This window comes from Falco punctatus (assembly GCF_963210335.1).
Source record: "Falco punctatus genome assembly, chromosome: 3".
Taxonomy (NCBI): domain Eukaryota; kingdom Metazoa; phylum Chordata; class Aves; order Falconiformes; family Falconidae; genus Falco; species Falco punctatus.
Genome location: NC_137582.1, coordinates 117,397,875 through 117,424,008, shown reverse-complemented (window position 1 = coordinate 117,424,008; position 26,134 = coordinate 117,397,875). Strand labels below are relative to the sequence as shown.

The following is a 26,134-nucleotide window of genomic DNA, read 5'->3' as shown; positions in this document are numbered from 1 at the left end:
GAGCTGCTCCTGCACGAAAAGGGGTGTGTGTTGCTACGCACGAGCGTAGCGCTGAGCCTGAATTAATAAGTTGTGTGGGGAGGGAGGACGTGTTCGCCTAAGCCAAGGGCTGGGTTAATGCAGCTACGCAGCTTCTGGAGCAGAGCTGGCTCAGGCAGGGGACACTGCGCTTAACCCTGTGCCTGCAGTTGTTGCAGGCTGCCAGTAACACGCTGCAGATGTGTGATCGTCATTTCAAATGAACTTCCACACCAGGGAGGTCCAGAAGCTGTACGTGAGACTTTCAGACCTGGGGACCTGCTGTGGCCCTCCTGCATACATCCAGCAGGACGTCTGTCGTCTTTCTGTCCCTCTTTTTCGCTGCCCAGGCTTTCTAATTGCCTTGCAAGTTCATTTGGACCTGGGAGATACCTCGTGCAATAAAACTGTCACCTTGATTAATGAATTGGATGCCGCTGTCATACAAATCATCATTTCCCCCCTGCTCAGAGGTACTCGGTGAGCAGCCAGCTGCTCAGCGGTTCTGGTCCAGCCCGTGCTGTATGAACAAGTGGATGGATTTGCCCACTGGTGTGATCTCGTCAGGAGCTGTATTTTCCATGCATGGGTGCAGACAGCTGGTGGAGCCCAAAGATTCTTACTAGGGCAAAAGATAGTTTATTTGCACACCTGGTTGTCACATCTGTACAAAACGCCCTGGCAGTCTCCTTTCAACTCTGAAGCACTTAATAAATTTATAGTAATGGGATTAAGTTGAAAACGTTAGATGTAGTCATGACAGATACGAATTAATCAAGGCAAACCAGGCCAGGATTTTGGGGCTGGATCCTCCGGTATCCAGAATTGCTATCTTTTTATCCAAAATATTGAAAGAAAAATGGGAAATGGAGGATCTTTAAGAGTTCTTGTTTTGGTGGGGGGTATTTCTTCATTAGTTTTGTGTTTCTGTCTGATTCCCTGCAGTGCCCTGTGGGGGGAACATCACCACCCAGAACGGTACGGTTTACTCTCCTGGCTTCCCCAGCCAGTACCCCAATTCCCAGGACTGCGCTTGGCTTCTCACAGTGCCGGTGGGCTATGGAATCCACCTCAACTTCACCCTGCTGCAGACAGAGCCCTACAACGATTTCATCACTGTTTGGTGGGTACAGCAAAGGTGTGAGGAATGACTGGAGTTGCTGCTAAGGCTCCATTTCAGAAAGATGCTCTTGCTGATAAATAGAGCACCAGTTGCCGTGGTGTGTGGGTAGTGCTATGTTTGAGAGTAGGAGCATCCTCCGGGGACACTGGGATGAGGATTTGAAATTTTTTTAACTCCGGGTGCTTGGTAGAGCCTTTAGATTAAGGACTGTGTGCTGCAAGTGGCTAGCAAAACAGACAAGGTGACCGTTTCCAAACACTGCTGATGTAACATTCCTGAGAAATGCAGGCAGGGAGTGCAAGGTAGTGAAGGGAACGATCCCTGGCTGACTAGGCTGCTCGTGCCAAGCGATGGAAGTGTCATCCTTTGGGTCTGGAGGGCAGTCTGGGTGGGAATCCTTAGCCTCCGTGGTACATTTGCCTCGATGGTGTACAGTTCACAAGGAGCGGTCCCACCCTTGGCCGTACGGCAGCACCTGTCAGACCTTGCAGATCTTTCTTGCCATTGATTTCTGTGGTCATCAGCAATTAAAAATGAAGCAGCCCATCAGACCCCCGCAGCGCCTGGGCTTGGCAGCCACTGGTTTGGCACCGTGGGCAGGGGCTGAGCGGCTGGGGGGGCGCAGGCTGGTGTCCCAGTTGCGGCGGGAGGGTGTTGGGTGGCAGAGCCTCGCTTATCCTGCTGGGTGCCTTCACCAGCCTGTCCCTGCATCTCCAAAATGCTCTGCTGAATGGAATAAGGAGCCACCTCTTGGGAAGCTTAGGGGGCTTTGCAGAGGGCACTTTATGAATGGTAAATGGGGTCTTTATCTCCAAGCTGAATTTAGTTGAAATGAATCTTGTTCGAACTGGTGTAATAGGAGTTGCCTTTCACTTCTGATTTCTCTGATAGACATCTTTATGGGGCTTGTTGGTTTTTTTCCCTTTTGCACTTTATGGCTACCTGCCTGTGGATAGAGGCTGAATGAAGAAAAAGCCATTGATAAAATCATCTACATTTACCAATGTCCTCTTTTGGTTTTTCTTTTGCCATCAGAGATGCACAGCCCTACCATCCAAGCTGCTCTCCCAGGCTGCAGAGGCAGCGCTGGGATGGCATTAGGCACCAGCCCTGGCTGTGACCCTCAGCTGCCTTTTAAACAGCAGCAACTGGGAGCTCTGACCTCTGATGTAAAGTGGGCACAGCTCTGCTGCAGTTAATGAAGTGGCACTGATTGCTTCACCCCAGGAGTCTTGCAGGCTGGGATCTTCTTTTCCTATTTGGAGAAGGGAAGAGAAATGATGTATTATCAACTTCAGTCAGCCAAGGGAGCACACATAGCTGCCCTGGCTAAAGAGCTTGTAGCACTCAGTATCTGACTTGCAAAATATCTCGATGTCTGTTGTGCCAACAAGGAGTGAAACTCCTTGGGAAAGCTGGCTGTAACTCTTCAAGTTCTGAAGTTAAAAATGAAGTTGTTGTTTTGTAATTGTCTACTGAGTGAGCACTGCACTGCCAGAAGAGGTTATTCTGGTTAGGCTGGAGTGGGGAGGGGGGCGAGGGGTCCAGGTCAGCTACCAAGGGAGCTGCTGAGACTGGAACACAGATGTAGAAAAGGGAGGACAAGGAAGGAAGAGCATGCACGAGTTCCTGTGCGTGCAGTGTAGGAGGTTGGTTGTTTCTGGGATTAAGGACGTGTAATAATGCTCTTTCCTTGTGTTTCTGACATATGATTTTAGGGATGGTCCACAGCAAACAGCCCCACAGCTTGGTGTGTTCACTGGCAACTCTGCTAAGAAATCAGCCCAAAGCTCTTCCAACCAGGTCCTGATGAAATTCCACAGTGATGCAGCCAACGGAGGGATTTTTGCCATTTATTTCTACGGTCTGTATTGTTTGCTGAGCAGCACGAGCTTTATACCCGCCTGTGGGATGTGGCGGGGCACGGGCCAGCTGTGGCTTGTGGGGAGGACTGGTTGTGGGGAAAAGATGTGAAAAAACGTGCTTTTACCTGAAGTCTTCCACAAAGGGCCCAGTGTTAGACGTTTGAGATTGAAGGTCGCTTATGCGATCAAGCGCTGGCAAGCGGTCATGCGCCCCGTGCAGATGTGGATATCCATCTGTAACGTGGTGATCGTTCAAGCACAGATCAGGTCCCTGCAAGCTAACAGCCATGCCAGCCCTACACCTCTCTCAAGGTGATGCCTGTAAATATTGTCCTCTCCGTGGCAGATCCCGTTATGGATAGCTCTGCTTTGTCCACCTAAAAGTCCCCGTCCCCGCGGTGCTGGCTGGATGTGGTATTGCTTTTCCAATGCTGTGCTAAACCAACTGGGCCATATTGGTGGCTAGTTTGAAATGGCAGCTGTGTTCCAGCTGAGGGGTGACTTCATTTCTCTGGGGAGGAAAAGGATTCCCATAAATCCCTGAATTACCTGGGGATTCTTTGGTGCGAGTGCAGCTCACGCTAAGAGCGACGTCGGGTATTACATTGAAATGAGACCTTGTGCTTTCTACCACGAAACAAGAGCCCAACTTTAAATCGGATTAGCTAACAGGTTCCTACAGCGGTGCTGGGATTTGGGAAAATACAGATGGAGACCTCCTCTTGCTGGGGTAATTTGCTGGCAACAACGTTCAACAAAGCCTTGGTGTGAATTACAGGACGGATCTGTGCAGAATGCCTTAGCTTATGTTCAGTTCCGAAAGGCAAGTATTATACAGATAGGCTGAATTTAAAGAATGTTCACTAGGTTTTGGAGGGAATTGGTTTACTGCTGCAAAACACTGTGAGATTTATATTGCCAGACAATGGTGCGTATGTAACAGTTATGCAAAAAATTATGGTTTAGGCAGTTTGGCTCAGAAACGAGCAGTATGTAAACACTGCTGCACTTCAGCGAGTGCTTCCTTTTGTAATATGAATTAGATCGTATCATTGCTATGGTTAGAGCCCGTCAGCATATGTTGCCGTTCTCTAATCTTGATAGCGCTTTATGCTGAAGTTTCTTTAGCTTATGGTTTATGTGGGGTGTAAAGCCACTCGCAGGCACGAGGGGTCTGGAGCTGGTGTTGGTAGGAGCTGGGGCAGCCGTTCATTCCCCGTGAACCAGCTGGGCACTCTGGCAACTGCTTGGCCTTTTATTAGTGTCATTTACTGGCTCATTGCTTCCTTTATACGTGGGGCTTTAGCATAAAGCCTAACCCCAAGGATGGAAGCGACTGAGGTGGTTGCCTCCAGGGTGAGACGTTTCCACTCTTTCCCAGGCTTTGGCTCTGCACATGGTGCCTTGCACACCACAAGAGGTGTGGGAAAAAGGGGGAAGTTTTCACACCAGGCTCAGGCAGTGCGGTCAGTTAAATCTTTGTCATCACCCTTTGGGGTGTAACTGCAGGAAAAGCGATTTCCTCAGGATTTTCAGCAACGTGTATTTTCATTTCTGTGTCTGCGTGCTGGCAGATCTGGGACATAGGAGACATCCTCCTTCAGCTTTAAATTGTATTTTCCCGTACCGAGATGATCAGAACCGTGTCAAGAGAACCGTTGCCCTTTTAAATGGTTGCAAAGAAACGTTTCCTTAGGGTGGAGGAAGGGAAACAAAAGAATGATTCCCAGAGCTTAAAGATTCAATAGCATCCCTTGAAAAATGATGATGTTGCACCTATTATTAAATGGGTTAGTTCGGGTGCCAGCAGGAGCTGATGTGTGAGTGTGATGGGAGCGGGTTTTATGGCACAGTAACTCAAGGGGGTCCCAGTGTGGTTTCAAGGACGGGACTCTGTTTTGTCCTGGTGAGAACAAATGGATGTGCTGTTGAAAAGAGCTTTACCAGTGCTGTATCACCCCTATGCTGAAGCCGTCTTAATCACACCTCTGTATTGAAATACGGCCCATTAAGGAGAGGAGATTAATGCTGTGAATGCTGGGTTATCTTTCCACTTCAATAGGTGCTGTCAAGCACTTTTTAAATAGCATTTAATATAAATTTTTGTTATGCTTTCCTTTCCTTCTTCCCCCACTGTCAAACATCTGTTTTGAAAGATTGGAAATAAGGGTGTTCCCTCCTGGGATGGCTCTTTGCTGTGCAGCAGGATCCTTCCCTGCTGCCTCCCGGCTCCCGCTCCCATCCCACGTGTGGGCTCTCCTGGCTCCTTTGCTTATCCATTCTCTGTGCTGCCAAGGTGGGTTGCAAGGAAGGGGCTGACTGTCCGAATTACAGAGCTGGCCCTTTCCCGTGACCCCCCACCACCCCCACACACTCACCCCTAGTTGAGTTGAGCTCACTGTAGTAGCCCATGGCTGTTTTTTCCTCCCCCTTGCACGCACGGGGTGTGTAAGCCCACCCCTCACATTAACAGCAGCCCCTGCATTCCCTCCAGCCTGCTCCCCAGACCTCCAAACATCACGTTTTTCCACGCACCTCTTGGAAAATATTGTCCTACCCTGGATTAGGGGGTAAGGAACCTGGGGCAAGACGATGGGGCATCTGCTTCTGTACATGAGTATTTAAGCATCATTAGAAGCCTCATTAAGGTTGCTGCCAGGACTGCCAGCCTTGCTGCGGTGTGAAGAGTTCAACATTGTGGAGTTAGTAAGAATTAATATTCAGTGGCAGCTTGAGCTCCTGTATCTTAAATTAAAGGGCTGATATAAATTTCAGAGGAAGTTATGCTTGTCCAGGGTCAGGTGCAGGGGGAGCAAAGATGCAGAGAAGTGCTGAGCAAATAGCAGAAAATGTCTTCCATTAATATTCATTTAGTTCCCAGTACCATATTTTCAATTTAACAGTGTTCATAGCTCCTGTGTGTTTATTTTCATAAGCAGTGCAGTGCTCAAGCCTTATGCACCCACATGCTTGTCAGCAGTGCGTTTCTTTTGCCCACTGTTAGCTGATCTTGAATTTTTGGTGGAAAATGGGCTGTTTGCAATGTATTCGGTCAGGTGCCTGAGCCGTAAGGAATTATTTTGGCGCATCAACAGGATTTCTTTTTCCCGTTTAGCTACATAGTACTCCTGAAAAAAACACCTAATTCAGCAAAGAGTGCAAGGTCTGCCTGTTGTGCCTTCCATGAGGCACTGACAGCAACCTTGCATAGGTTACGTTGTGAACTGCAAGCTACGTATAGGATTTGCAGTTGAAAACACTAGCACTCCTGCAATTATTTGTAGAAGAAATTAACGAATAATTCCAAGTTTAAAAAAAAAAAAAATCAGTGAGTTTTGTGAGTTCTGTTTGAGGACAGGCGGTAAGGATGAAATTCTCTGAATAATTGTTGTGATCTGCTTGGTGCTGGAGCAGTCTGAGGCTCTGCCTGTCATGAGATGGACCTGATTCCACTGAGGTCACCAGCGTCTTCTCCCGTACTGTCCCAAAAGGTGCTGGTAACGTTGCCTGGCATCAGCACCCATCATCCAGACGGACTGACCGGAGATGCTGTCCGGGCACCTGCGTCTCTACTGACTGACAACACTGTGTTTCCTATTAGGTGTAAAAAACTGGAAAAAGCTACTTTGGGGGACCCATACCTGGATCCATCTCTGTAGGGTTTGGAGGGGGAAAGGGCTGGTTGCACTTTTGCCGATTCCTGCTGCTTGTGGAGAGGGAGGACTTGTGCTGATGTCCGTGGTGCTTAGCACCGAGATGGCTGTGGCTGCCTTCACCCTCAGCCTAACTTCTGCTACTCTTCCTTTGCTCTTCCAGCCTACCAGCTCTTCAGATGTCAGCCTCCGACCATCGTTCCCAACGCAGAAATCATCACCGAGAACGAAGAATTTAACATAGGTAGCCTCTCCCGGGCCTCCTAGCCCTCCGTTCCCCCTCGCCAGCTGCTGGCAGTGCCCCCAGGAAGACCCACAGGTCCTGTCACCCCGTATCTGGGGGATCAGGAGACCTCTTCCCATAGGTGATTGCGTGGGGAGCTGCACAGGACCTTGCTCAGCACCTGATATTCACAGGGAGTCAAACTGATCTGATTGTCCTGAGGCTTTTCCTCTCTGTTAGTACAGCAGAAGTGCTTTGGCTTTTGTGAGAGCCCCGAGCTTGTTCAGAAACATTCTGAAATCTTTGCCACGATAATGGTTTTCAGGCGTTTCAAACAGAGATTTGTGTGAAAGCTTAGAGGCCGTTACTCTTTCCTTTGAGAACTTTTCACCCATATTGACTGTGCTTTTTGTATTTTATTTTATTTTTTTTGCTGTGGCTCACATTTTAAGTGTGTCTGCAGCCAGCGAAGTAGCTGTGATTTTTTTTTTTTATTTTCTTTTTTTAAAGCAGCTTTTCTCGCTGTCTGCTCTCTTTGAGGAAAGTCTCTACCTGAAATAGCTTGCACAAATCATAATAGTCTCAGCAGCATGACAGCAGTTTATCTCGACTGAGACTCCAGCATGCCTTTCTATGCCTTTTATTTCTGCACGGTCGTGCCCGAGCTGGATGGCAGAGGCACAGCCAAGAGGTTTCTGCCCCCTGTGGTACCCCCTTCCCAGGGCACGGCTCAGTCGGCATGAATTGATGCTTCTCTCGGATCAAGGTGTTTTCTGTTTCTGTCTGTAGGTGACATAGTGAGGTACAGATGCCTTCCTGGCTTTACCTTGATTGGAAATGAAATCCTGACCTGCAAACTGGGCACTCACCTGCAGTTCGAAGGACCTCCCCCAACATGTGAAGGTAAAGCTGGGGTGCCCAGGGTGGCAGCCGAAGCCCCCCTACTCACAGACTGCTGCAAAGCAGGGGGGCTCGTAAGGGAGGGAGCAAGCTGGGTGGCACTGGAGGAGGTTTCCTTGCACATGTTGCATCTGTGGGGCTAACTCTTACATCTCCAGGGTCCCAATAGTGCAAAATCACCCATCAGGACCTGGTGAGGAGGGTCAGGAGACATCACCATGCAGGGAAAGGCTGTTCTCCCGACCCGCCTCGCAGGCTGTGCCATGCACCGTGTGCACTGTGGCTGGGCTCGAGCAGCAACCTGCGAATAACAGTGAGATATTTGCTGCGTAACTCATTGCCACAGCTCCCTAATAAGTGATGGGGAAAGTTCCTGCACCCCTTTGCTGGCTCCAGGGATTTTGTGGGGTCTCTGTGTTGTCTGAGGGGCAGGGGGGTTGCCTCACAGGAGGGACCTCTGGCTTATACCCCAAGCCCCCCGTTCTGGAAGGCACTTCAAGCTTGTGGAGCTGAGCAGAGGTCTGACAGCGTGTGTCTGACTGCATCCCTGAAGTCATTATAACAGTCACCCAAACGTCCTTATCCTGGGAAGGGGGGAGGAATTCGGCACTGATGGTTTGCCAGTGACTCAGGAACAGCGGAAGGAAGAGCAGGGCTGCAGCGAAGCGAGCTCCTCCAGCGAGGCAATCCCGTGAGGAGCAGCTTCCCTATTAGTGCCACAGAATGTATTACATGGGAGACAAATGAAAGCCCCGAGCATGCTGCGTTGTACACCTTGCTGCTGCGCAGGAGGGATCCCAGAGATGTTTCCATGCTGCCACGTTCCCCTATTTATCCTCTGGATTCCTGCTGGTACTTTTGTTCACTCCAGCCGCGATTATTTCATCTCCTTCATTCCCTCCTATCTGAACATTTTTACCATATAATGGGATATTTTTCTATAGCTTTATTCTCTCTGAAATAGCATGAACTGAAGGAGAGAAAGGGAGGTCATTCAATTATTTACTGATGGTTCTTAGCCTGGGGGTAAAGGGACTGCTTAAATTACATCTGGCCACCAATTTATAGAGGTCAAAAAATCACTGATGGGATTAAGGATTTGGAAAGAATACACTGTTCTTTCTGGATAGTTCTGGCTGTTTTCTATTAATATAAGTACAGCATTTGCACTGGGCTTTAGTGACAATTATGAATAAATAAAAATCTTGGTTTTTTTACACTTTTTGCTCACTTTGTGTGTTTGCCTCCTCTTCTGGGGTGTATTTGCTGGCCTTTATGTTTAGCATTTTCAGCTGGATTTAGTATTTCCACAAGCTGAATGGGGTGTAGTGATTCTAGAAAGACTTCTGAAGTCCTAGTTAACAGCTCGGTGGGTGACCTGGGAGAAGCCTGTGGCTGCATACCTTGTTCTGACCCAGGCAATAAAGCTTCCAGGGATTCCCGGGGAGTGCTTTGTAACTTGAGAGTGGTTGCTCGGTTGCAGCGCCGTTCGTTTCGGAAGAGATGTGAAACGATGCAAAGACATTTGTAATTGTTTGTTTGCATTGTTGCTTTTCGTCCCTTCCTTTCAATGTGGCAATTGCTGGGATTTGTGGAAACGCAGCACGCTTTGTTCGGAGCCTACATCACGGTCTGGGGATTCTCTGTGAGCCAAAGGGTCCAAGTGGATGTACGTGGGTGGGAGCTGGGCTCTATCTTGGCTTAGCGTGTCAGGACAGACCTTCTTGGCCATAGCATCTTGTGTTTTCTTCCTCTGCAGAACAGGAAAACTCATTTTTTATTGTCTGTCCTTCCCGTTCCCTGCAGTGCACTGTCCGATGAACGAGGTTTTGACAGACTCCACCGGTGTGATCCTCAGCCAGAGCTTCCTGGGAAGTTACCCTCACTTCCAGACCTGTTCGTGGGTGGTGAAGGTGGAGCCTGGGTATAACATCTCCCTCACCATCGAGTACTTCCTGAGTGAGAAGCAGTATGATGAGTTCGAAATCTTCGATGGTAAGAGAGTCACCCCTTTGCCCAGAGGTTGTAGCGAGGTGGGGTCGATCCCCTCTCCCAAGTAACAAGCGATAGGACAAGAGGAGCAGCCTCAAGTCGTGCCAGGGGAGGCTTAGATTGGGTATTAGGAAAAGTTTCTTTACCAAAAGTGTTGTCAGGCATTGGAAGGAGCTGCCCAGGGATGTGGTGGAGTCACCATCCCTGGAGGTGTTTAAAAGACGTGCAGATGCTTAGGGACAGGGTTTAGTGGTGGGCTTGGCAGTGCTGGGTTAATGGTTGGACTCAGTGATCTTAAAGGTCTTTTCCAACCTGAACGATTCTGTGATTCTATGACTTGCTTAGCAACTGAGGGGAAAAGGAAAAAGCAGCAGTTTGGATAGCTCTTAATCGCTGTTCCCAGAGCGCTCGGGGATGGCTTTCCACCACTGCACCTACAGCCTTCTCCTGGACTTGGAGAAAGCTCCTTCTAAGACTCATTGATTCTCTGCATAAGAAAATATCAATGGTTTGATTTTTTTTAATTTTTTTTTGCTAGATGGAAAGTATTTTTCAAAGGGAAAGGAGTTAGAAAACTCCTGGGATAAATTGTAGCAGACATTGCTGGGAAGGGACGAGTTGGGAAGGTGGGAATTCTCATCCCTGAAGCCCATGCAGCCCAGATTTTCTACACCCCTGAGCTCTCGTGACCTGATCGGGGATCTGTCGGTACTCACGGCAAAGCAGCCTTGTAACTACACGCCGAACACAAACGCTGCACTGATGCTCCTGTGGTCGCGCGTGGGGCGTGCTGCCTGGAGCAAAATCCTGGCCTCGCTGCTGTCAGCTGGGCTGGATCTGCCGTCGGTTCCCCAGGAGCCAGGTGTCTGCGCGGGAGCTCGTGTTCACCAAAGAGCCCTGAGCGTGAGCGGCTGTACCCGGACTCACAACGAAAGCTGCCGTGCTACAGTTCCACAACATGCCCGCTCCTTCGGCGCACCCTGGCACGTAAGACCTGTGAGTAGCTGCGTGGCAGCCCTGACTTTTCCTTGTTCCCTCCTTCCTTACAGGTCCCTCTGGCCAGAGTCCGCTGCTCCTGTCGCTGAGTGGGAACTACTCTGCCCCTCTGACCGTCACCAGCAGTGGGAACAAAGTCTATCTCCGCTGGTCCTCTGATCACACCTACAGCAGAAAAGGCTTCAAAATCCGCTACTCCGGTGAGTAGGCAGCGGGGGCGAGGTGCTCGGCCAAGGGCATGGCCGTCTCTTCAGCCAAAGATCGCCACGAAATTGCTGCAGAGGGGCATAGGCCATCTGTGTCGGCAGAAGCTGCCAAAGCCCGGGAAGGCACAGAAAGCTGGGCTGGTTCTGCACTGGTGAGGCTGGGGGAGGCAGGTTCCTTTCCAGGAGGAACCTTGAAGCTCTGGCTGGTTTCTCAACCCCTCTTAAAAATCAGAACCTATTCTTATAACCGTAGACCACATGGCTTGGGGTGAACGGAACCCATCCCATGCAGTTCACAGTAAAGATTGCCGTGTTAATTACTGTGTCCTTGCCACAAGGCCATTTGGAGATGTTTGAAAATGAACATCACTAAGAACATGTGTTTAGGAGCTGCTTGGTGCACGAGACACAACTTACACGCGACTGATGGTGTTACAGCATTTGCAGTGAACTGGCTGAACCATCCCGTGCACCTGCTCGGGCATTGTGCCACTGCTCCCACGGGATCCCGACCGGGGAGCCCGGGCTGCTCGATCAGCACAAAACTGCTGCTGGCTGCTGAATGTTTGCGGAGAATTCCTTAAAATGAATCACTGTGGTTTGGAACTTAGCAAATCTTAATTAATGGAAGTTATAAAACTGAGCTGAAAAGTTGCCAGTGTGTCATAAATAAATAATTACTTTACTCTGTAAATTAATTAAGTAATATTTAATTATCAGAAATTAGTCTTTATTTCTAGAGCTGAGTGAAACTTGGACACTAGCCCTGCGTTCTTTCCCCCCTTTGAGTTTTTATTTATCCATCACAAGTTCTTGTACAGCCTTAGGTTATGGGAAGCGTGGTGTCATTCCCGAGAATAGGAAGAGAATTTCTCTTGACGTTGCCCATCCAGTGACTGATTTATTCGCTTCTGCCCTTCTTCCCAGCTCCTTACTGTAGCCTCCCGCAGCCGCCGGCCCACGGGCTCATCCTCAGCCAGACGGGTCTGCACCCTGGCAGCACGCTCCGCTTCGGCTGCGACGCGGGCTACCGTCTTGTCGGCCACAGCACCACCACCTGCTCCCAGCACCCGCAGGGCTACTTCCACTGGAACGAAGCGATCCCTCTGTGCCAAGGTGAGAGCAGGCAGACGGAGCGTTATGAGGATCTGGGAAGTCCTGGGAAGGACTAAGGAAAAACGTGGTAAAAATAAAAACTGACTGTAATTGCTCCAGTTCCCTGTTGAGAACAGGCTTGGAGCTGCAGGCCGGCAGCGATGGGTGCTCCTCTCCTCTCCGTGTCCTTGGGAATAGGTGGGCAGGGAGGGAAGGGAGTAACTGGGAGCGCTCGGGATGGGGGAGAAAAAAATTAGCTGTGTGAAGGCAGCTGCTGTAGAAGTGTTGGAACTGCCAGTAAAGACACAGCCAAGCCTTGGTTAAGGACAGGAGAGCCATTGCCTGGAAGAATCTGGAAAAACTGGCAGGAGCATGGGTCCTGCTGGGCTTTTGTAACTGGAATTTCCTTTGGTGTTTCTGGAAGTGGCCTTTCAGGTCTGTGTCTCTCAACAGGGGATGAGAAATGTCTTGAGATTCAGACGGTGCCCCGTTTCTCTTGGCTTCATATAAGCTTTAGGCATGTAGTTGTTCTTTCCACATTTCCTCCTAATTAACTGTAATCTTCATGACATACCATACTTAGCACAGGGCTCCTTCCAGGCGTGGGAGTGGAGGGGAAGACAGGGCAGCGTGCCCCGGGGGGCTTTGCTTCGGCGCTGTTTCGTCTCCCTCGCTGTGTTCGCTTTCTGATTGCACCTCTTCCTCAGCCCGCCAATCATCCCTGTTCCTTTGTGTGGATGAAATGCCCATCTTTATTCTGATGAAGCCTTTCAATGCCTTTGAACGTTCATCCATGTTCCAAGGGGACCAAGCACGGGGGATTGATACTGCATTGACTTCCCTGGAAACTAGCCAGAAAACAGAGACAGCACAGGCAAAATCTCATTGCACTGTCTGCATTGTTGTCCAGTCCAAGCCATAAGGAAAAAACAAGATTATTTAGTGTGGGAGGCACCAAAGAGCCTTGAAAAAATCCTTTCTGTGCTCCCAAATCACTTAGTCGCTTTGGAAATTGCACGAGGGTGCAAACAGTCCTGTTGCCGAAGGGTGGTTTTGTGCTGCGGGTGCTTATATCCACTTGGAGCCCTCCCAAGGCTTGTATTTATTTAAAGGTGAGTGGAATGCAGTAAACCAAGACCCTGCTACCCAGTCCCGTTGGCAAGGGTGAACTGGGAAACTGGGCACAAGCTCAGATAGCGATGGAGCCTCCGCGATAACAGACGGGTGCAAACACCGAGTGCTGGAATGAGCAGATGAACAGCACGAGGGGCTGTCATGGCAACTGTGCCTCCTGCATCCTTAGCCCAGTGCGAGGAATTCTCTGATGTAGTGCATCTTTTTTGAGGAAAATGGTGTAATCAAGAATAGGTACAAATGCAGCTAAGTTTTTATTGCCGTGGTATGCTGGAATGCCATCTGAGCCTGGTGTTCAGCTCCAAAATCTGTTTCCTTCCAAAAACTGTGATAGTGTGTGGGGTTTTAAACATGGAGGTGGGGAGGAGATAAGAGAGAAGGTGTGTGGGGAGGTTGGGAGAGGATGCTCTTGGATGAGGGATGACCTGACAGCGGTGTGATTCAAAGCAGAAACAAGTCCCTGAGCACCAGTTCCCAGGCCACCAGGGAGGGAGTCAGAGCCAGACCACCCACCCATGGTCTGGGGATGCGGGGGGGTCCTGTGGTGTTGCTGAGCATGCCAGGGCTGTGCCGTGGGACGGAGGGGTGTGAGAAGGAGGTTTGCCATGGGAGCTACATGAGAAGCACTAAACCCACTCTGTGCCATTCTGGTTCAGCTGAAGGCATTCCATGCCCGGAGCTCCGTCGTGGTCCCAATCCATAGCAGTCACCAGCAGAGAAAGAATTTGGGGGGCAGTTCTAAGCATTTCAGAAGGCTCGTGCTCCGATTTCCCTTGTGGAGCTCGGGGGGGTGGGGGGTGTTCACTGACCACACAGAGAGCAGCTTAGTCAGGATCTTGGAACTCAGTGTCCCTCTGGAAGAGCCTGGCTCTCCAGCAAGGAGGACAGCTCGCTGGTGGTGTTAGATCCAGAGGCTGAAATAGCCCCTTTTGGAAAGTCACCCTCCTCTCGCTGCTTCCCCATATCTACATCAGGAATCTTAATACTGCCCCATGGTTATCAGGTGCCTTGAGAGGGATGCGGGAGGTGAGTGAGCGTGAGCGGCAGCGGGTGGGAGCTGTAGGAGAATTCATGGTGGAGCAGCTCCCCCCCCCGGCTCCAGCAGCTGATAGCCAGGGCTGGCTGCGCTTTTCTTGCCTGCTTCAGCTACGTAAAATCCAACTGTTTTTTGTTTTTTTTTTCCTTTCCCCTTCACATTGCTCTCAAAGCCAACTGGCATCCTTTTGTTTTGGGCCGTACTCCATTTCTCATCCTTTCTGGTGGCCAGGAGCGCGTGGCAGAGGTTGGAGGATTCGATTCGTAACACTACATAAATTGCTCACACAGCCAGCAGTGGCAGGAGGAGGGGAATTGGGGTGCCCATAAACACATGGTCTGGTTAACAAATGACATTTCCCATAGCTCCTTTCTGCCAGTGCATAATCCTCTTCCCCTTCCCAATCCCCTCTGAATAATCTTTACTACGTGCTCACTCCTAGCTGACATTTATGGAAGCAGCAGAGAATATTCTGCAGGGAACAATCTTGCGTTGGCACAATGGGGGAGAACACAAGATGATCTAATACGCCTTTTCTGTCTCTGCTGCCTATTTTTAAGCTGCTTTGTTTTTGGAATCCCAGCTGCAGATTTGCTTTCATAGCCTCTGTCCCTTTTCCTCGCACATCATCTTCCTGCAGGCAGAGTTTGTGTACCTCTGAACCCCCTAAGTGCTTCTCCTCCTTTTTCCCTGGACCACGCTCTCCATGGGCCTCCAAGCCAGATGCTGGTTTGCTTTCCCCTCGAACACCCACTCTTTTTGTCACCTCTTAATTCCAGTGGATTGCAGTGCCCACAGAGTCTCAGAAATGCTTTTTGGAGCAGATGGCAAGTTTATTGACACCTCAAAAATCAAGCTTCTCTGCTTCCTGAAGGGCTCTAAATACAAACTTGCTGATACACATTCTGCTCCAGGATGCTGAACTTGCGGAGAGGGAAGGATCCTGCCACAAGGGCAGGGCTGCAGAGGTTGCAGCCCCAGTTGGCTTTCCCTGTCCAAGTCTTTGTTGTAGCCCAACCATCTGCAGGTGAAGAGGGTTAAGTGGGGTTTTTTATTATTTCTGGTGGCTTAATGACATTTTTTAATTAACTGCGTCTGGCCCAGAAGCACTGTGTTATTGCTAAGTTTTGTATCAGGGCAGGATTTACGCAGCGGAGAGACTCCAAATGATCAGTCTGACCGCTTGAGAGGCGGGCAGGGGGCTTGCCGGGAGGAGGAGGAGGCAGTAAGTCATCATCATCCTCCCCCTGCGCAGAGAGGCAAAGGGCAGCGCTCGCTGAGCGGGAGCGCGGTGGCCCTGGTCTCTCTTCACTCGGGTGTCCCTCCCTGCAGCTGCTGTGACTCAGTTTCCTGGTGGCAGGTAGAGGTGATGAGTTTTGGCGAAGTATCAGGGTGCAGAAGAGGATTGAACAGAGGAAGGAGAAGGTTTTGCTGGGGGCAGCGGCCTGGGAAGGGGGGCAGCTTTCTCCCCAGCCTCTTGTGTTGGGTGCAACATCAGAAAGTCATAATGTGAGAACTGCCGGGTGCAAGAGAAAAAGCAGGACTTGCCAGGTCCCCTCTTCTTTTGCCTCAGAACGAAATTGGTATTCAGCGTGGCTGCTTGTCTAGACACCCAGCCTTGTGCGGAGATTCACCAAGCTTCTTAGCTCGATGAAGTGACATACGTGTGATTATCATTTCAACCAGGGATCTGCCTGATCGTGCTAATATGAGCCTGCTGAATTACTCACACTTATTAGCAACACCAGCTTCTGCAAGGTGCTGTGTAATTGTGCTCCAGGCTGGGGCTCTGGCCGACTCGTGTAGCAATAGTGGGATGAAAGCATCTTGGACCTTCAGCGGTAGGAAATCTCTGGTGGTTGTGCTGATGCTGTGTACGGTAAGCTTGGTCTCTCCTTTCCAGTGCCCAGTGGAGTCCGTGTCACCAGCAGGCGAGTTTTCTAAGGTTGCTGATTTTCTAGCCCTCGTTTGTGTGCAGAGGGAATAACAGAATGGGGAGTGTGTGTTGAAGTGTCAGCATGTGGCCCAGGAGACATAGGCTCAGCCTCCAGTTCATGCATTAGCTGGACGGGAACAGCTCGGGCTGCTCCGGGGAGGAATGGATTTCCTTCAGAGTATTTTTAAAATGCAGACAGCTCTTTGGGTTAGGTGTTGGCCTCCGTATTGGTGCTTGCCAGCAGGCTCTGCTCGTCCTGGTGCCCCACAGGGGCTGATGGCACCCCGCTGGCTGGTGGCCTCGCCGTGGCAGCGCTGCAGGTCCCAGGCTGCTCTTCCCCCTTGGCATCCCACGCCTGTCCGGGCAGGTGGGCTGCCCATCTCCAGCCCCAGCAAGATGGGCTTCCCCTGGATCCAGGACTCGGAGAGGGATGGGAACCTGCGCGGTGGTTCTGGAGGCAGGTCAGGTTTGGGGTTTGGTTCCCCAGCTCTTCCGAAGGCTGATGGAGGAAACCAGATTTGAGTGACAGACTCCCGGTGCCGGTGTTCCCAGCGGTAGGGAAGAGGGTAGCCAGGCTTGTCCCGTCTCGTGAAGCTCTTGCAGCATAAATGAACATGAGTCTGGTCTGTCTGTATTCGGCTGTCGCTCATCTTTCTGCCACCTGCCTGTCCCCTTTCTTGCCCTGTTTGGCCGCTCTCCTGGCCGCAGAGCTGAGGATTTCGGCAGGAGCGGTGCAGAGCATCTTCTCCGAAGTGCTGCCATCTTGAGCAGCCATTTGGCATTGTGCCTGTTAACAATTTTTTTTATTTCCCCTGAATTCCCCCCCCTTACCTTCTCAGCCGTAATGCTAAATTTAGCCTTCCTTCTGCCACAACATAATTACACAATTTGCTGCCTTATGTAATCCAGAAGTGCTGTTGGAAGAGGGTTTCAGCTTGTTGCTGCTGTCGGATGTAAATACAAAACATTATTGCTATCTAATCCTTCATCTCTGTGTGAAAACTTTAGAATGCTGTGTTGATGCATTTTGTGTTACAGATATTATAGAAAGTAGGAGCGAGAGCCTCTTCCAGTAGAAACTGGTATTCAGCGTTCGCTTTGCTGTTACCACACCGATGGACGGTCTGATCCTCGGTGAAAGTGGGAATTCGCTGCAGCTTCTGGGATTCACCAGGGGGCTGGAGCTTCTGTAAATGGGAGAGCTGCGATCTGGGCTTTCAGCTCATCACGAATCGATGACAAAATTGGAAGCTGACTGATTTCGTGGCTGTGGTGGTGTTTTTTTCCCCCTTTCTCAGCTCTCTCCTGTGGAGTTCCCAGAGCCCCAAGGAACGGCGTTGTCTTTGGGAAGGAGTACACAGTGGGAACGAAAGCCGTGTACCAGTGCAACCAGGGCTTCCAGCTGCAGCCCGGCGAGGAGCCCAGCACCGAGTGCCTGCAGGCAGGGCAGTGGAGCAACGGCAACCAGCCCCCGCAGTGCGTGGGTGAGTGTTTGCAGCAAGTCCTATGGGGAATTCGGGAAGTCCCTTCAATAATGCCTTCCAGCTCTACCCCGGGCAGCTTTGCCTCACGGGTGCACTCTTTAGGACACCAGGTTTGTAACCCTGCATAACTTGGGTCTGATGTCCCGTCCCCTCTCGTGGTGTCTTGCTTTCCCACCCAAAATTTCTTGGATGCTTTGTATAAGAAGGAACAACCCATCCTATGGAGGATATCCTTTGAACTGATTCCCCCTTCATCAGGCATGGCTCTGACACCATCAGCCTTGATCGGATGTTTTGTGGGACACACAAAAAAAAAAAAAAAGGAAAAGCAGCATTCCTGGAAGGCTTACTAAAATAAACAAGCTTTATGTTTGCTTTAGGAAAACACCCATAAACCAGAGATGCTAATACTACTGGCCCCCTCATTGAAAAGCCAACACGCTTGCTGAAATGCCCTGGAGTTAAACACTTATTAATGTCTTTATCGCATTTCTTTTCCCTGACTCGCCACCTCTGTTTTTCAGCTGTCACCTGTCCCGATATCAACAGCATTGCAGTTGAGCACGGGCGGTGGCGGCTGACCTACGAGATCCAGTACCACTACAACGCCCAGCTCATGCTCATCTGTGACCCCGGCTACTACTACACGGGCCAGCGGGTCATCAGGTGCCAAGCCAACGGCAAGTGGAGCATAGGCGAGCCGATGCCGACCTGTAAAAGTAAGAGCAGCGAAGCTCCGGAGCCGCGCCAGGGCCAGCCACCCTTGCAGGGAATGGGGGTGGGTGCTGTTTGCCGGCCGATGGGTGTGCAAGCTCTGCTGTGGGCGTGCAAACGTGCCACGGTCCTGGCTGCTCTCGGCAGCATCCGAGAGCACGGCTGTGGGACCGCTGTGGTGGAAGGGAGTTTGGATGCAGGGAGAGGTCATCTGTTGATCTTGGGGTTTGGTTTATTCTAAACAGTTCTGTGAGAGCTCAAGCCCGTTAGCTCGTCTGTTGCTGGGGGGGTCCCAGCAGCTTCACTGTCACTGGTGCCAGGTGCTCTGAAGTTTGCTTTTAAGAAAGATGATGATAAATTCTGATTTGAAACCTCACCTCTTCCCATTGTATGCAAATGCCAAGTTTACGAGGGTAACAGTGTCACCTGTAAATCAAAAACACTCTTGGCAAACAAGCAGCTCGCTCAGTTCTGACACGACTGCTCTGCTTTGGATCTTTTCTTTTGTCAAAGGTGTTTTTTTTCACTGTAAGTGCAGATAGAGACGGAAAAAATTCTTCTTCAGAATGGCAGCTTTCCCTTCCCTCCTGTGTCCCTTTGTTTCTAGAGATGGAACTGCCAGCTTCGGTGACAGATGTAGTCTTACCCCTGCTAGCTCTTCAGCCAGATCCAGGAGCATGAGCCTGACCTCGTTTTATTTCTTCAGCGTTATTGCCACCTAAATTCAAATGACAGGATCTTGGCAATGCACTAAGGTCAGGAGCACCCAGCGTGAGTCTCTAGATTTCTTGCTGAGTGCGAAAGCTCCAGAGGGTTTGCAGATCTTTAAGTTAGATAAAATAAAGAGCTGAATTTTGCATTTGCACGGGCTCCTGGCCAGGCTCCGGCTGCACCCCACCAACCAGCCTTTCATCGGGGTGTCCTCTGTGGGTCTGATCTTTAGACATCAGCTCTGTCCTGGAAGTCCTGGTGTGAGGGAAAGCTGGGTGTCACTTTTTAATTGGAGATCTTGTGCCGTTTTGTGGCTTTTCTGGAAATCAGGCTTCCAGGCTGTATCTAGCAATGGGTTAATAATAGAAATAATAAGAGAAATACTAGAAATATTCCTATGTGAAGTGAAAAACTTCCTATGTGAAAAACTTCTACAGTTTCTTCCTAGCCAGTCTTACCTTTAGTACTTCCCTCACGTCCTGAAGCATAAATATTAATAGCACTTATTTTTGTCACCTCGTGTAACGCGACTCTGAATTGTTGTTAGCCGTGTAACTATTTAATAATCTTTCCTACTCATTTCTGACTTCATTAATAACTCGTGGTGGTAAGCATCGCGGAGAGCGTTTCTATACCAGACATCGCTCCCCGCCTGTTGTCGCTCACTGTGCTTTGGGATCTCTTCTAGTCATCTCGTGCGGAGAGCTGCCGACCCCGCCAAATGGGAACAAGATCGGCACGTTGACCAGCTACGGGGCCACAGCCATCTTCTCCTGCAACACTGGCTACACCCTGGTCGGGTCCCGCGTGCGGGAGTGCATGGCCAACGGGCTCTGGAGCGGAGCAGAAGTGCGATGTCTGGGTAGGTGTGGAGCATCCCCTCGGGTGTTTGTCGGGAAAGCTTCTCGGTTGCCTTTCAGGAAGGAGTAGGAATTTTAGATGTTGATTCAAGAGAGGGTCCGAGCAGGGATTCGGTGCTACTGGTGTTACAGATCTGCTAATAAGTTAGAATTGACTTTATTTGATTTTATAAAATAATTTGGAATAAGAAATATATTTTAATGAAACTTGTAGTTGCACAGCAAGAGCTGCTATAAAATCCTTTGTACAGCTCTGTACCAAGGCTAGAAGAATGGGCCAGAATCATTGTTTAAAACTTAGGTAACAAATTTGGGATTTTACAGATTTCTTTGTATTTGACTAGTCTTCTGTACGTAGAAAGTGTATTGAAATGTCAGAATATAGAATTAACAGGAACTGGGGAGAGTCGACTGGAACAACTTGTAGTTACCTGCCAAGAAACCGTGAACTTTAGTAAAAGGCAATTCTGGCAGGGGGAGATCGCGACCACCGACTCATGTACCACCTACCCAAATGGTACCCCAGACCCATTTCTGGTCCTTTCTAACCTTTACTGCGCAGAATCGGATATGGGAGGAGAGTATGTTAATGATTTCTGGGAAACACTATGATTATGCATGAATGCTTAATGAATGTGCATGAATAAGTTCTATATGAGGTGTCTGAGTTTGAAGCTTGGTGTGCGCTGATCGTGAGAGGACTCACTCACGCACCCGGCCGTCAATAAAGAAGCGTTTGCTTATCTGCATCACATTGGTGTCGATAAGTTCTTCATTCCGAGATTTCGGTAACACTGGTGTGTAAAAAGAAATTAGACTTTGATTCCTTATGGCTCAGTACGTGTGTTTTGAAATTGGAGAGGAGAGCTTTAAAAACAATACGTTGGTTTTTACTGCTGCTCTGGTGCTGTTTATGACTGCTGGGTATGGAACCCAGAGCATCGGGGTGGCGCGCGATGCCTTCCCCGTGAGCTCTCGGTGACCCCCCTGTCTCCCTCCTGCAGCGGGGCACTGCGGGGTGCCCAGCCCCATTGTCAACGGGCAGATCAACGGGGAGAACTACAACTACCGTGGCAGCGTGGTTTATCAGTGCAGCCCCGGCTTCCGCCTCATCGGCATGTCGGTGCGGATCTGCCAGCAGGATCACCGCTGGTCTGGGAAGACGCCTGTCTGTGTGCGTAAGTATGTTGTCAGATTTCTTTAGCCCTGGTGACGCTCAGAGGATGAGAGCACGTGTAAAGCCGTTGTGCAGAGTTTACATGCCCGGGCTGGGTACAGCTGCTTTGCACACGCACGTGGCGAGCGTGCTGCACAAGCATCCCGGGGTTCGCGCAGGAGAGCTGCGGCCTGGCAGGAGTGGCGAAGCTTTGCTGCTTCGGCAATTCCACTTTGGCGCTTTTCATACACGGAATTTCTTAACGGGGGAGCCCAGTTAAGGTGTGATTTCTGGGGGGACCCGCCTTTATCAGGGGGTGGGGGGGCTAAAGGCAGATACAGCCCCGCCGGGCACACCGCGGTTGTCACCGTCTTTGAGACCTGTGCCGGAGGAAAGTTAGTCTCTCTCCTCCTCTGATCCACATTCACAAGTCACCTTGTACAACCTGCTCATTTATCCTTCCAGTAAATAAGCTAATTAAGTAAGCCCCTGGAGCTCTAAGGTGTTAATAAAAGTTTAAGCATCTTCTTATCAATGGACAGTGCAATCCGGGTATTTCATATCGTGATTCTCCAGTTGTTTGCTTTCAATCTCTCCTGCCTGGTTTAGAGCTCTGTGTGCTGAGGCACAATAGTAACGGCAAGATACGAAGTGAGGAATGACCTATCAGCAAATATGCAGATTCCAGCCTAAAAATAAGAAACAGACTGAAGCGGTCAAGGTTAGCAATGACTCCAAGATTTGGAGGATGGCTGTGATTCTGCCTGAGCATCTTCAGAAAAGAATTATTGGAAAGGCTGGTTTTGGGTCCGTAGATCGTTTTGAATTTACTCTTGTGTCTGAGGATGCTCTGTTGGAAAAGTTTTAATTCATTTTTGCCTGCCAAGTATATACTTACTAACCTTGAATCAGAAAATCATATTGATGGAGGTCCTCCAGCTGTCAGGCAGATTTATGGAAATGCAGGATTTTCTAAACATCCATTTTCATGGCTCATCTTGTTTCTTCCAGGAGGGACCAAACCCATTAGAACAAAGCAGGTTGAACGTTGCTCGTCCGTATGTGTCTTCTGACTACTGAACCAGCACAGGGCAGGTTCCTGAGCAATTTGTCTCTGCTTTGTGCCAGCTTCTGACTCTGGTGCCTGAAAGCCCCCCAAGCCTTCGTGCTTGCACCTGTAAGGGTGTCTCATACGCAGAAGTTGGCTTTGAAGTTATTACACTAGGCCTTACAGATAACATAAATCTGATGTCTTTAAAGGAGAGCACTGTTGGGCTCTGAAATTAGGTGCCTTGAGGCTTTATTGCGTCTGAAGCAGCTCAGGGCACATTATAATTTCCTATTGTCCTGATACTTTCTCTCTAAACCTGCTGCGGTTGCTTCCTCTGTGTGAACGGGTCTTTTTGATCTGTGCCAACTGTGGGGAGCCTTTTTTTTTTTTTTTTTTTTTCCTCTGGGACGGAATCCATCAGTTGTTTCAAAACATGTATAATCATATTCAGAAGCACCTCAGAGAATCTGACATCTGCTTCCTGCAGCACCGAAAGGCTACCTTGCTTCATATTTTTCAGACCTGTACCTGTCACCAGCTTGCATAAGGAATAAATTCCCATCCCTGTGGTATAGTCCAGCCCTGGCAGTCAAATGTTATGGATCTTTTGTGGGAATTTCATCTTCCCCTCTAGCTTCGGGCTTTGGCAGCTGTACTGCTAAACTGCTGGACTTTTGCTGATGGATGATTACCCTCTTTCAGCATGACAATAATCAATATTGCTTTGTCCTCAGCTGTCGGAAGATGTCGCATTCCTTAAGCAGCCAAAGAAACGCTGCGTGGCATATCCTGACATTTCTTTTTGTGCAGTGGAGCTGGCTGCTGTGCTCACAGCGAAGGTCTCTGGGCATCACTCGCAGCAGGGGCTGCGTCTGCCCTGTGTCGCCCACCTCTGCCAAGGTGCCACGGAGTGGTCCAGGCAGAAGGATTTTGAATGTCAGGGCTGTCTGTGCTGACTGCTGCTCCAGCCTTTGCCTCTGCACCTTCCCCCAGCGCTGGTGGAGCAGCTCAGACCCTTTACCCTTTTACCTTGTTGCTACCATCAGCCACAGGAACAAGAGCTACACAGAATTCCTCATTTCAGGGATTTAGAAATAAAGGTGTGTCGTCTTCCCCCCGAATTTCCCCAGCTTAAAGCAGGACAATTTAAGCTTTCTGGACCATATGCTAGAAACCTGATCTTTCTTCTATTTTTCCTCTCTCTTAACTATCCCTCCAGATGTAACTTCATAGGGCAGTGAGCATACATCTGACGTACACCAGGAAGGGAGAGGAAAACATCAGGTTTCATGACTCTGTGTGTGATGCCCAGGGTAATGTAAGGCAATAGATTAATAGCAGTAGCTGGGATTTTTGAAGAGGAGCTCTAGGGATTTACGGTGTAAGTCAGTAGGATGCTGGCACTCAGCTGCTTAGAGAGCGGTTCAGAGAATTTCTTATGCCAGTAACATGAACAAAGGTACTGGCTGTGCTCTCCACTTGATTCAGTATTTCAACAGTGCTGGCTGCAAATCTTTACGTGTTCGTGTGGGTTTCAGGGTTGACGTGGGTGTTTTATGGTCTCCTTCCTTGGGAACTTTTTTTTTCCAGTGGTTCATCCACTTTCTTCCAGGCAAAAAAAAGTAATCGCTCCGATTTCTAATTGTAGCCATCACTTGCGGCCACCCTGGCAACCCTGCCAACGGCTTGACGCAAGGGAGTCAGTTCAATCTGAACGACGTGGCCAAGTTTGTGTGCAACACTGGGTACCGCCTGGAAGGAGCATCCCAGTCCCAGTGCTTGGCCAATGGACAGTGGAGCAGCACCCTGCCCACCTGCCGCGGTGAGTCCTCTACCCCCCTGCTCTATGTGATTTGTCTGCGCCTTCCTCGCTGGTTACTCTGGGTTCCTAAGATCTTGCTTGATGCTGTCAGAAATCCACGTAAAGCAAATCTTGCGGTTCCTCAGGAACATACGAGTGATGTTTGAGCTCCGAGGACCTGGGTAGATCGCATGCAACAAACCCGATTTGTCTCTTGGACTCCACTCAAAGTTTTTAACGGACCCTGCCCAGCCCTACATCCTCCAAGACATTGAAGTGTATGTTGTCAGTGGGGAGGACACAAGAAAATACCAGGCCAGACCCATAGCAGAGGTCAACCTGGTACCCCTAGACCAGCTCATGCAAACCAAACACCACGGTCTTTGTGCAGAGCCCTTTCTCCTTCGAGGCTGCCCTTCTTCTGCTGGTATTAGCGCTCAAGTTCACTTATCAAATTCCCATCCCCTCCCTGCACTCCCTTCCTCTGTACTCCCTTAATCCAGCATCTCTGTGAATACTGTTGCTGTGTTGGTCAAGGAATCGGTTATTCTCACGTATGATGTGAGATGGTTTGGGGCCGGAGAGCAAGGCGCTGCTGCTAGTCCTCGCGTGGCAAGGCGAGAGCCTGCAGCATTGCCTCTACTCTCTTTCCTCCTTTTAATAAGGATTTTTTCTATTTCCACCCTATACAATCTTAAAAAAAAAAAAAAAAAAAAAAAAAAGACTGGGGAAAAAAACCCTTTTAAATTGTGGAAGATGTGATTTGCAGTTTTTCCCCCTTTTCCTGCTCGTTTTTGGAGAATCCTTTGTTCTTTGTTACACCCTTTGTTTTGTTTTGTTTTGTTTTTTTGTTGTTTGTTTGCAGTTGTAAACTGTACTGACCCTGGGCACCTGGAAAACAGCATCCGTCAAGTGCAGCCAAGTGGTCCTCACAGATTCAGCTTTGGAACAACTGTCTCATATCAGTGCAGCCATGGATATTACTTATTGGGTACACATGTCCTTACCTGTCAGGGGGATGGCACTTGGGACCGTGCCCTCCCACAGTGTCTTTGTAAGTTCTTAATAATACCCATCCACCACAGGCTTTCATCCCATGTAGTTCTCTGTTGCTTAGCTGAATGGTTGTGTAAAACAGTCTGGATCCAAAGCCCTCTGTAATCCATGGGAATCCTTCCATCAGCTTCACTGGCCTCTGGATCCTGCCCGCTGAAGGGGAATTTGTGGTCTGAGAAGAGAAATCCTGGTAGACAGAGGTGGTTTCCCTCTGCAGGGGAAGGTGGCTCCCACTGGGTTTTACTGGTTCTCTGCAGCTCCAGCAAAAGTGTTGCAGGTAGAGAAGGGCAGCAAAACCTGTGCAACACAGATCTTCTTAGGAAGCGGCGTGCAATTAGCCAGGCTGAGGACGAGCATATTTAACACTGCTGGGGCATGGCTGAGTTTCCATACACCCACTCATCCCCGCGGCTTTGAGGGAGGGAAATGACAATGCGATGGGGAAATAAATGCAGGTTTTATTCTGCTGTAGCGCAGGTGCTAAAGAGGATTTGCTTCTTGACCCTTGCTTTCCGTTCCTCCTCCTTTCTTACAGTATCCTGGCCCTTTCTGCCGCTGTGGTTTGCAGAGAGAATTGGGGGGTTCTGGGCAATGGTTTGGCTTGAGGTGTCTTTCCAAAGACACAAAAACTCATGGTGGCCTCACACTGCAGGAGTAGTACCTGGTCCAGGAGATCTCCCTGCATTGTATGAAGGGTGTCAGTGGGGGTGTCCCCAGCTTACACTGGGGGGAGCCAAGGTCCAGAGTGCCTTTCCAGGTGACGTAGGGCTGCCCGGTGACAGGAGCAGACCCCTGGCAGACACAGCTAGAACATCCTTTTGCAGACATAACGAGTGGCATAACGAATGGCGGGGGCAGTCAGAGATGGAGCTCCTTACATTCAAATCAGCTTAGCTGTTCCAAAGCCATGATTGTTTCTGGTTTTGTTGTTTTTTTTTTCTTGTATTATCCTTCGACACCTAGTCATACAAAGCAGGTTTGGGCACATTTTCCTTTCCTTTTGTTAGCAGCATGCCACCTCCTCACACTTGCAGCACCCTGTACAGGCCATGGGGAATTGACAAGTGATAACGGTGGGGTGCGGCAGCCGCAGGGGCTCCGAGGGGGTAGTTACCTTGGAAAAC

At 49.7% G+C, this 26,134-nt stretch overlaps 1 protein-coding gene across 1 annotated transcript in view; it reads left to right on the top strand.

Moving 5' to 3' along the window:
* Nucleotides 1–26,134, top strand: part of CSMD2 (CUB and Sushi multiple domains 2) — a 301,013-nt gene that overhangs the window by 247,310 nt on the left and 27,569 nt on the right. Inside the window, exons 44-56 of the mRNA XM_080381216.1 lie at nt 964–1,141; nt 2,860–3,005; nt 6,823–6,903; nt 7,672–7,785; nt 9,589–9,777; nt 10,824–10,970; nt 11,904–12,092; nt 17,476–17,661; nt 18,186–18,380; nt 19,775–19,948; nt 20,951–21,124; nt 23,802–23,975; nt 24,820–25,008. Of these exons, the coding sequence (XP_080237342.1) occupies nt 964–1,141; nt 2,860–3,005; nt 6,823–6,903; nt 7,672–7,785; nt 9,589–9,777; nt 10,824–10,970; nt 11,904–12,092; nt 17,476–17,661; nt 18,186–18,380; nt 19,775–19,948; nt 20,951–21,124; nt 23,802–23,975; nt 24,820–25,008 (2,136 nt within the window). The remainder of the gene's footprint in view (nt 1–963; nt 1,142–2,859; nt 3,006–6,822; nt 6,904–7,671; nt 7,786–9,588; nt 9,778–10,823; nt 10,971–11,903; nt 12,093–17,475; nt 17,662–18,185; nt 18,381–19,774; nt 19,949–20,950; nt 21,125–23,801; nt 23,976–24,819; nt 25,009–26,134) is intronic.